The 10750-nt window shown below is 48.3% G+C and overlaps 1 protein-coding gene across 3 annotated transcripts; it reads right to left on the reverse strand.

The window, feature by feature from the left end:
- Window positions 1-6: 6 nt before the first annotated feature.
- Window positions 7-7219, reverse strand: Zbtb18 (zinc finger and BTB domain containing 18). 3 transcript variants are annotated; one of them, XM_038349876.1, is made up of 3 exons: window positions 7114-7163; window positions 4873-4955; window positions 7-2622 (listed from the first exon to the last, which is right to left on the reverse strand). In XM_038349876.1, exons 2-3 carry the CDS (start codon window positions 4883-4885, stop codon window positions 1040-1042), a joined length of 1596 nt encoding a protein of 531 aa, XP_038205804.1. In that variant the 5' UTR covers window positions 4886-4955; window positions 7114-7163; the 3' UTR covers window positions 7-1039. The 3 variants fall into 3 exon arrangements, with proteins under 3 accessions (XP_038205804.1, XP_038205805.1, XP_038205806.1); XM_038349878.1 differs by lacking the exon at window positions 7114-7163 and having other exon boundaries at window positions 1682-1822; window positions 1935-2622; window positions 4873-6813; XM_038349877.1 differs by lacking the exon at window positions 4873-4955 and having other exon boundaries at window positions 7114-7219.
- Between the last annotated feature and the right edge of the window lie 3531 nt (window positions 7220-10750).

Here is a 10750-nt window from a genome sequence, read left to right on the forward strand (position 1 = left end):
TGTAATGTAGCGAAGTTATCAATTGCAGCTTAAGTTTTTATTCAGCTTAACAGTTTCAACTTAAAGACAGTGGGAAAAGTCAATTTAAATTATATAAATAAAAATAAAAACAGTGCATTTACGTTCTTCGTAACACCAGTTTTTTTCCCAAATGGTGCTATTTTTCTAAGGAAATTAAATAATTTTAAACTCACTCGTTAAAGTTATACAATGCAAACAAAGACAAAAAAATATATTGAAACTCATGCATTTCTGTAGCGTTAATATTTACTTTTCAAGACTCAACTAAGAGCATCAACACAACCTGTCAAGTTCTCTGACACCCCCCCAGCCCGTGTAATCAATTACAGTATACAAGAACAGTAATTCACATTTTAAACACACAGTTCAACACTGCTGAAGCTGCAATATCCTTTTTCGTCTCAAGCAAACCTTCACAGAGACAGTCCCAGCGACCCAGTGTACTGTCAGAATCTCTCACTGGGAACTGTCAGAAAACCAGAAGTTGCCACAGAAAGTTTTAAGTCAACTGCTTGTTTAAAAATAGATAATCCAGCATTTCAGAAATTTTCCATTTGGGTCTAAAAGCATTCAGGTTTCCAACAGCCAGAAAATATTCATGCAATTTGAGACATATAAAGAGGCTAATAAAACTGGAGGGAATTTCTACTCTGAAAACAAAACAAAACAATGTGGGGCACAAGAAAAGCGCTCAAGACAATGCAGTGTTTACAAAATTAAGCCATATGAAAGCATTTTGAGACAGAACCATTTGTTGAGGAGGATTTATTGGCTGACTGGGCCTACCCCTCAAAGGAAAGACACCTCTCTACTTCTGACTTGCTCTAAAGTTTCTTTTATCAGAATGCTAAATTAGTGAGATTCTCATGCTATTATTCTAAAGTGCAAAAACAAGTTAATATCCCAACTTTTCAGTTCCAGGAAACAAGACTGCTTTTAGACCGTACCACAACTATATAGAGATCTATGTATATATATGTATATATATATAATTATTTATATATATATATATATAAAATTATTTCCAAAGTTCTTGAGAGCTATCTTCTAAGGTCCAGTCTCTGACAGTGGGCAAGCTCAGTGCTTCACTTTTGACCGACAAGGAGTTCACCAACTCACAGTGGAACTTGCGGATGTGTCTGTACAGGTCTCCCGACTGCGTGAACCTGCGTTCACACCACTTGCAGGCGTGGGGCTTCTCGCGGGTGTGTACCACGGCGTGGCGGCTCAGGTTGTGCGAGTACTGGAAACTCTTGCCACACTGGGTGCACGTGTAGGGCTTCTCCCCCGAGTGAGTCCTCTCGTGGCGCTTGAGGGTGTACATGCAGGAGAAAGTCTTCCCACACAGGGAGCACGTGGGCACATTGACATCGGCGGCAGGCTTGCTGCGGATGCCGTCCTGCTCGCGGAAGTGCGTGCTCAGGTGGATCTGCAGGATGTGGGGGCTGGGGAAGACTTTGTTGCACAGGGGGCACATGAAGATCTGGCCCGCGGGGCTCAGGATATTGGAGACATAGGGAAGCAGACTGCTCTCCATGCCCCCTTCCACCTGGACCCGCTCGCTCTCTGGGGTCATCATCTCATCGTCGCTGGCTTTGTCCTCCCGATCCAGCTCCCTCAAGACCGAATCCTCCCTCAGCGGAGCCAGGTGGGCTGGCTCATACTGTACCCTGTTGTTAGTGCTCACACTCTCTTTCACAGTGCTATGTTCCATGTCATAGTCATTAGTGCCAACATCACTGTCATCACAGGACGCCTCTTTCTCCACCTTCACCTGCACCAGGTTGCTTCTCAGCACGTCCTGTGAAGAGAAATAAGAGCTGTTCAGATTTTCAACTCCTGAAAGGCTGGACTTGACAGACAGGTCCAGCACACAGTCAACATCTGCCGAATCCCTCACGGAGGTGACAGACCTCTGGGACAAAGACTCTGTTGAGCTGCAGGGGCTGGCTACTGTTTTTCCAGCTGCTGTGGCGTGTGGCTCGGCCTCTCCGCCAGCCTGGGGGATGCCTGCTGAGTCTGAGGGCAATCGCATCCACATGTTCCCAGGCTCAGCTGCCAAGTCCCTTTTGCTGGGTAGAATGTTCAATTTCTCATCTTCGCCTTCATCTTCATCACTGGGCAGGTCACCTGCCATGTGGCTGCTGCCGTCTGAGAGGCTCTCGACTTTGTCCGAACAACTTGAAGCGTCTTCTTCTTTTTTGGTGCTGTCTGCCTCTGTGGTGGCTTTTTCTTTCAGCTTCTTTTTGCAGACTTTGACAATGTCATACATGTGGAGATAACTGGCAGCTGCTAGCACGTCCTCAATGGGCAAGTCTTTGAACTGGAGTTTCCCTTCATACATGAATTCAAGCAGGAGAGCGAAAGCGGGGGCTGTCACAATGTCGCTGTTCAGATGAACAATGTCTCTTTTGTCCAGCTGGTCCTTGTAAAAGAGGTGGAAATACATGCTGCATGAAGCCAGTACAGCTCGGTGCGCCCGGAACTGGGCATCTCCCACCAGAACGGTGCAGTCACAAAGAAAGCCCTGATGTCTCTGCTCGCTCAGACACTGCAGCAAATGTCTGCTGTGGTCTGGAAACTCCATACTGTCTTCATAACCTGGGGAAAGAGGAGGTTCTCGTTAGAGCCTGCTGAGGAGTTCAGCCTCGAAAACAATCCACCTTAGTAGTAGAGAGTTCCACGTCTATGAATTTTAAATCAGGCTCACACCCCAAAGGACTCCCAAGTCACACAGGCGACCTAAATGCACTTGCCAAGGACTCCCTCGCCCTTCTCAGAACTCCTGGTCAAGTTTAAAGACTTCCTTTAGCTACAGCCTATTACTGAGAACAAGAATTCAGACCACTTCCAGGGGAAATTTAACCAACTACTCATCAAATGACAAACCCTACAAGACAGCTCTGCCTTCACAGGGAAAGAACAGACACTAACAAAGCAAAGTTCCGCACAAATCCTGTAGAGTCAGGAAAACCTGCCCAATCATTCTTTGTATTTTATCACTTTTCATACCTGACGACTTAGAAAGCACAGACTGAACACCCATACACATTTGGCTGAATTGAGGGGAAAAAAATAAAATTGCATAATTAGTCCAGAAATCAGCAAACAACTTACTTTTAAAGTCAGAGTGTTACAACAACAAAAGCCCTGTGTATAAGAACAGATGTTGGTGCCGTAAGATTTGCAGGTACTGCACACGCAGGAGATCAGACGGAACTGCACCAACAGATGGGAAAGATCATCTTTACTATGAACAAATCCAAACATTTTAAAAATGAATGGGGGGGGGGCTGTTTCTTTGTAGAACAATATTATTAGCAACTAGAGAGGCCTCTGAAAATTCTCATGGAAACTTTGATCTGCTACAGGGCAAAACAAACGCCATCTTAAAATTAATCGAACTTTTCCCACTATAAAATGAGGTGCAAAAACTTCATAGGTTCAATATTTAGTATTTTTTAAATACTAAAGCCTTTCTAGAAAAACAAAACACTTTTTCCACCCCCGGCTCTATCTTACCTCACCAACAGAAAGTACTTTGTTTCAATAATAACTTGATATATTTTGCTTTCCCAGTAGCTCTGTTCTTTCAATTATGCATCTTTGCCTTGTTTTCTGGCAAGGGAGGGTGGTGAAGGAGGGAAGGCAAAGATCGGGTCAAAATTCAACTGTAGTGGCTGAAGATAAAGAGAGCCCACTTCCCCATCCTGTGAGCAGAAGGAAGGCTCCCAGCCATTCACCTCAGCAAGTGCATCTGAGGGTGGAGATGAACTTAATATTCAGAACTGGCTTCCCTCCTTGTCCACACGATGCTAAGACAGTGGAACTTTCATCCTAACCTCGGATACCTTCAGAAAGACACCACCAATAGAATAAACCAAGATTTACAATACAATCACTTTAAGTGCCCCACAGCTAACATCAATCCTAATCCTGGAGAGGGCTAAAAATAAAGATTGGAGGGCAGCTCACAAGGTAGCCGTGATCAAATTAGGAGGCTGAGAGGACAGAGAGGGACGAAGAAGGAAGCTTACAAGCATCTGATCCAGCTGACTGTGGCCATATGGCAGCTGCTGCCCAGATAAAGAGATTAAGAATAGAGGAGTACGATTACAGCTGTCTGGCCAATTCAGGCAGCGCGAATCTACAAGTTCTAAATTAGTCGCTAACACAGAAACTCCTGCAAATAATTATTGTTATGCTGAAATAAAAGATCTCTTAAATATATATTTGAAAGAGAAATGAAGAAACTGGTCAAACTATTCTCTTAGGAACAAAAGTTGTCTTCCTTTCTTTTTCTCCACCCCCCCCTCCCTTAAAAAACAAAAAAACCAACAACAAAAACCCTCCGGTTTCAAAAGCACTACAGCTGTATGCTGCTTTCAGCAATGCTTGCTGAATGTTTTGAAGAATAAAGTTTCACAGTGGAATTAATTACACAACAACCTAGCTTCTTAACCAGAATAATCTTCTCATATAAGTTTGAAAGCTGGATTCCAGACAGTTTACTGTTTCTGCCCCCCTCAAGCAAAAGGAATCTAAACAGCAGTGAACAACAATAGGCATCTTAATCCAAAGTGAGCTCAGAAAGCCATATTCCAAAGCCTTTCTTGCCATCTGAAAACTTAAAATATTTCTGTGTATTAAAGTTATTTCCTTGCTCGAAGAAAAGAAATAAAAATTTAAACCAAGTGAGTCCAAGACTTTCAGCTTCAGGAAGACCATCACTTCATGCTCAATTTCACATATTATTCAAAAAGTGGATTAGAAAAGTAATGCGATTTTTTAAAAAATTAAATAAAACACCCAAACAGAAAGATGCTCAATCTAATCTCTTGCTACTCCTACCTTTAGGACACATAAACTTGATTAAGTCCTTCCCTCGGAGTCTTGCTGGCTCCAGGTCTGTTACATCGGTGGAAAAAAGCAGACTAAGAGAGACAGATGCAAAGTGGAGATGATGTTGGAGAGGAATGAGATACCTTCCCCAGCACAGATCCGCACACACTAACTCCCTGTCTGTGTGTTAGAATAAAAGGCTGAGGGATGGCAGGCTGTCAGCTGCTCTGACATCATGTTCAGATGGAAATGCTACCTCCAGCTGTGCTCCTTTAATGCCATATGCTACTCCTCTACACTCCTGCCACCAGCTTTTTCTTAGGAGAACTTTTCTCTTCTGTTAGTATAAACAAAATACTTCAAAGTCTTCCTTTTCCCCCCCAAACTTTCGAACAGAAGAAATTGAAAAACTCAGCATATGGAGTCCTACTGTATTTATGGAATCGCAACACTTCTGCCTCGAGTTGGTGGACTGGCTTACATATGACAGCACACTCAAGCTCGGTGCTATTCAGGAAACCCACATTCACTTTTATTCAACTCCAACGTCTAGTTTCAAAGGCAGCTTAGGGGTATTTTTAAACCAACCCATTTGACATCCCAGTCCCATTTCAACGTTATTACAGCATGTTTTCCCCCCTGCTGAGATAAATGGTAGACATCTCCAAAATGTTGGCAGACTTATTAAAAACTATTACTTCAGCGTGGCTCACCTTATTATTTCACTCTTACTTAGCAACTTATCAGCAGCTACCTCCCAGAAAAATAATCCACACTGCCACCGTGAACGCAAATTTCCATCCTCAGCATCAACAAACTGAAACTGCACTTTCTGAAATCCTGGAAAGTGTTTCAGTCCAATAAGGCAAATTAATAAACCGAAACAACCTGCTACAGTCTCTTAGGATGACTGTGTGACCACTTCTCATTTTCTGCTCAGAAAAGACGTCACTTTGTCTTGCCCTTGGTCTCTATCACTCTGGGGGAAGGGGCTGTAATCACCCGGAGGGGTGGAAAGCCAAGTGTAGACTCTGGGAACTTTCTTGTCTGGAGTTTGTGGGTCTTTTCTAACGGCTGATGAAATGTTAATGTAACCGGGGCTGGGCCGACCGATCCCTGCAAGGTGCTACGACAGCTATGAATGTCAAGACTCATCTCCACAGACTTGGGAGGTCGGGTTAAAAGAAAAACCAAACCAAACCAAACAAAACAAAACAGAAATCGGGGCCTGAATCGTAAACGTCCCAACCCGGGCGACAACCACTTAGGCTCGCTTTAGAAAACCAAGGCAGGGAGCTGGAGAACAAAACCCCAACTTTGTCCTGCCCTCGCTCACGACTCACAAACCTAACTTTCTCTAACTTCGCGGAGAATGACATAATTCTGAACTCGTTCTGGAGGCACACTGTGCAGATACATTACTTCCCTGCCACACACACGCCCTCTTCTCCGCAGATGCCCTCGCCCCATTCCAATATATCCGACATTAATCACCCCGTTTACCCAGTGGGGTGGTGGTGGGGGTGACTGACAGTCTAATGAGCCCCAAGCACCGCAATGGCCTGGAGACATCCACTCCACAGACCAACCCGTCCAAGTCTCGCTACCGCGGACCCACACGGAGGTTCTGTGGGGTTTGGGGTTTTGTTTCTCGGAGGTGGGGGCAGGGTGCCCGAGTATGTGTGAGGTTTGGGGGGGGGGGGATGCAAATCTTCGCGCAGTTCGCCGTGCATAAAGCACTCAGGGAAAGAGGAAGGGTGAAACCACTGGGAAGGAGGTGCAGGGCAGAGAGCCGGTGCAGCAGGAAAACACCTTCCACAACGACCGAGAAAACAGACCCGGGTCGCGGAAACAACAAAAGAAAAGTCACAAGAAGCGGCGCGGCGAACGCTCCCCCGCCGCCGCGCGCCAGCCCCCGGGGCCTCCCGGCAACCGCAACCCGGGCGCCGCACCCTCCCCCTCCCCCGGCCCTGCAGCTGCACCGGCCCCGGAGCCGCGGCCGTCCCGGGCGCTGCAGCTGCGGCGGCCCGGACCCCTCCCCCGCCCGCCCGCCCGCCCTCCGCACCGGGAGGCGCCGCCGCAGCTGCACCGAGTCCGCCCCGCGCCGCAGCTGCACCGGCCGGGGAGCGCGGCCAGGCGAGGCGAGGCGAGCCCGCACCGCACCGCTCGCCCGCCCTCCGCCGCACTAACTAACTCCGCCCGGCGGGAGCCCACGGCCGGCAGCGGGGCAGGGCGGGCGCGGGGACTCACACGGAGCGGCCCGAGTCGCCGCGTCCCCGCCGCGTCCTCCTCCTCCTCCTCCTCCTCTGCCGCCGCCGCTGGACTTGTGGGCGTCCTCCGCCGGCCCCCGCCTGCCCGCCGGCCCCGGCCCGGGCCCCGCGCGCCCCCGCCGCCCCCCGCCCGCGCTGGCAGCCTGAGGCGCGCGGCCGAGCCACAGGGCCCCACTCTTTCAACGGCTCCCCATGGCAGCAGCCCAGCGGCGGCCGCAGCCTGCCAGACGCACGGGCGGGAGCGGGCGGGAGGGCGAGCGCGGCGCCGGGCCGGGGGGCGGGGCGGGCGGGGCGCGGGCGGGGGGCGGACGACGCACACGCACGCACGCGGCGGCGCGGCCCAGATGTGGCCCCGCCCGGCCGGGCCGCCCCGCGCTGGCCGCTCTGCGATTGAGGGAAAGCGGCGGGCCCCGGCCCCCGGCCCGCCCCCGGTCTCAGCTTCGTCCAATAGGAGAGCGGCGTTTCGGGGGGGGCGGAGGAGCGGCGGGACAGACGGGGAAGCTCGACGAATGATAGCGGCGGGCAGGAGCTGCCGCCTGCGCGCGCCAATCGCAGGCGGCGACTGTTGGGTGGGCGTGGTCTTTCCGGGGGGGGCGGAGTCCGCGGGCCCGGCGGCGGCGGCGGCGGCGGCGGCGGCAGCGGCGCCCCTCTGGGTGACTTGGCCGTGAGAAAGTGAAAGGAGCCCGCAGGCGTCGGCGACAGCTGCGCGGGGAGGGGCCTGTTTCCAGGCTGGAGATGAGCGCGTTCAGGGGGTGTGGAGTGAGTGAGTCCGCGCGCCCCGCGACGGCCATAAGTATACTTTTACACGGGGCAGGTGTCCCGGGGAGACCGAGCGCGCGGGGCCGCAGCTGGCCAGAGCCGGCCTGGGGCGGCTGGATCTGGCCCTCCTGCGGTGCACTCTTGGCTCGCGTCCGCGGGGACGCGCCGCCTCCGGCCTGCGGTGACGGCCGCCAGGTGCACGGGGGCCGCTCGCTTCGAGCGGCTGCGAGAGGCGCCTTTTCCCAGCGCCCTCCGTGCAAGTTGCAGCTGCGTTTCTCTTCACGGTCCCCGAGTCCCGTCCGCACTCAGGGTGACAAGCAAAGACATTGCCCCGAGAGCAGTCTTGGAGCTTTCCAGTGAGATTGATACTTAGAGACGCTTTAGCCCGTTTCTTAATTGGTACTTAACGAGCCACGGCTTTACCTCCCGGAGGGGGAGATGTTGTTTTGTGTGGCGCTTCCCTCCCTCCCTCCGGATAAACTTCCTCGGTCTGTAACCTGTTCTTTGTAGCTGACCTGTGTTGATCGAGGAGGAAATGTAGAAAGGTTCTGCTCTCAAGACAATGGAAGGCAAGAATAACACACAAAGTTGGGTGAAAAATGGGGGAAAAGATGATTCAAGACAATAAAACAGAAAACTGCACAGCGAGGAAGCCAACACACTAGTAATTGTCTAAATGAAATGTGTTTACTCTGTGCTAAGTGGACCCAAACCGGCAAGCCCTGTTGCTAACCAACTCGCCGGGACTTCTTGCATCTGAGCAAAATCTGCTTTCTCTTTCTTCCACGTCAGGAAGTTGAAAGTAATTGTGTGAACAAATCAGACATATTGAATTGCTAGTGAAGAAACACACACCTAGAGTACATAAAATTCCTAGAACTTTGATATTCTATTAGAAACGGCAATGGTTTCTCTCTTTCCTCAAACCTCTTATGTTCTCATGATGGATTTCAGGCGGGATCACAACGGTTTCAGATCCCAACCCAATCCCAATCTATTTCAAGGTAGATGAGTTTACAGGTGGTTTTTGGTTTGGTTTGGGTTGGTTTGAGTTTTTGAGACAGGGTCTCTCTACTGCCCTGGAACTTTCTCTGTAGATGAGCCTAGCCTGGAACTCAAAGAGAGCTGCCTGCTTCTGCCTCCCAAGCTCTGGGATCAAAGGTGTGTGCCACCACACCCGGCTACAAGTATTCTTGGTAAATGAAACACACTTTAAAAGGCATAAAAAGGAATATATATATATATATTTGTGGAGAATTCATGAGATTTAAAGGAAAAAAGACGTTTTTATTCATAAAGTAATTTCTCACCAATTAAAATTTAACAATAAGGGAATATGTAAAGTAACTGATAATGCCAGGATAGCAAACTACAAATTTATAAGAAAACTGGGACATTCGGATTATCCACCAAAACTTCCACACAGTTTTATGGTCCCCAGAGGACAATCACGGCTCTGACGGTGGGTTTCTAGAATGTACCTGCTAGTGGAGCTGATGGTCCCAGAGGTGGACAGAAGATACTGGTGGGTCAAAAGTCATAAATATCTCTTGGTTTACTTGGGGCTGTTTTTCTTCCAAGCTATAATTAGTATCCATTTTGAGAACTTAAAAGTATGTCCAGGAAATACAGACAAAATGGATATTTAAGGAAGCCAGTCTGTCACCCCTTATTGCTGTGACAATCTTATCCAAGGTCTCTGGTACAATTGTATTTTCTCTGCCCCTCCCCACCCCCCAGCTTCATTTAAACTGCCCTAAAAACTTATTTTGCAAATGGTACTTTCAGTTCTGGTTAAAAACACCAACATACAAACAAAGTACGATTGGTACCCGGGGTGCCCATACAGAAGGGCTACTGTTGGGATTCTGCCTCCGTCGGGTCCATGAAAGGTGGAGTCCCAAATAACTCCCTTGGTGTGTTTCTGAAGCTGAGGTTTGCCCCACTCCTATACAATAGTCTGAAATTAAGCATGAAACAGAGAGACTTGATAGAGTCCACTGTTTTAAACCTAACAGACTACCCCTAACGCCCACCTCACACTGGGAGAACAAATAGGCAGAAAATCCCAACACTCATCTATTGGAGAAAACACACCATTTCTTTCTCTCTGGAGGAGTGGCATTGTGGCACAATTCTGATTCAAGCTTTTCTGGGAATTCTGATATTTTTTTAAAAAAATGATACAAGAGATTTCTTGCTAGGGAACAAGTTTTACGTTTTCATGACATATGTGTCAAATAGTAACAGTCTAACAGAATAAACAATGACGGATCAATAAAATTTGATTTGATGAGCAGCTCCATAAAATGAGTGTCTGGGTTTTAGATGTGAATCACAAGTTAGAGCTTTGAAAAAAAATCATTGATTTTACTTCTGGTAACATAATCATGTTGAAAGGTATAAAAGTAAATTTTAACCGTTGGATTCATAAGCTTATTGATTTCATGTATAGTTGGAATTTTTACTAAAAAAAACTTAGAAGCAAACAGTAAAAGGTCAGATACCCTAAGGTGTGTAACAACTGTTACAGGTATCAAAGTATGACTAGAATTCAACCTGATTCTTTTATTTATTTATTTATTTTAGATAAGCACTTCCTGTATTACCTAGTACCGTGCTTGGCTCTGATTTTCATCTATAGCTCTGTAGAGAAAAGGCACACTAAAATAAAAAGTTGGTTCAAACTTCTGTTAAATTCACTGCTTTCCATACATAGCATGGGTGAGACTCTCTGAGTTTCCTGTTTCTTTTTGAGACAGATACCACTATGTAGCCCAGGCTGCTTGGAATTTGTAATCCTGCCTCAGCCTTCCAGGTGCCCATCTCCCCACTCCCAAACCCTCTTATGATTTAGG

The sequence above is a fragment of the Arvicola amphibius genome, chromosome 12 (assembly GCF_903992535.2).
Source record: "Arvicola amphibius chromosome 12, mArvAmp1.2, whole genome shotgun sequence".
Classification (NCBI taxonomy): Eukaryota; Metazoa; Chordata; class Mammalia; order Rodentia; family Cricetidae; genus Arvicola; species Arvicola amphibius.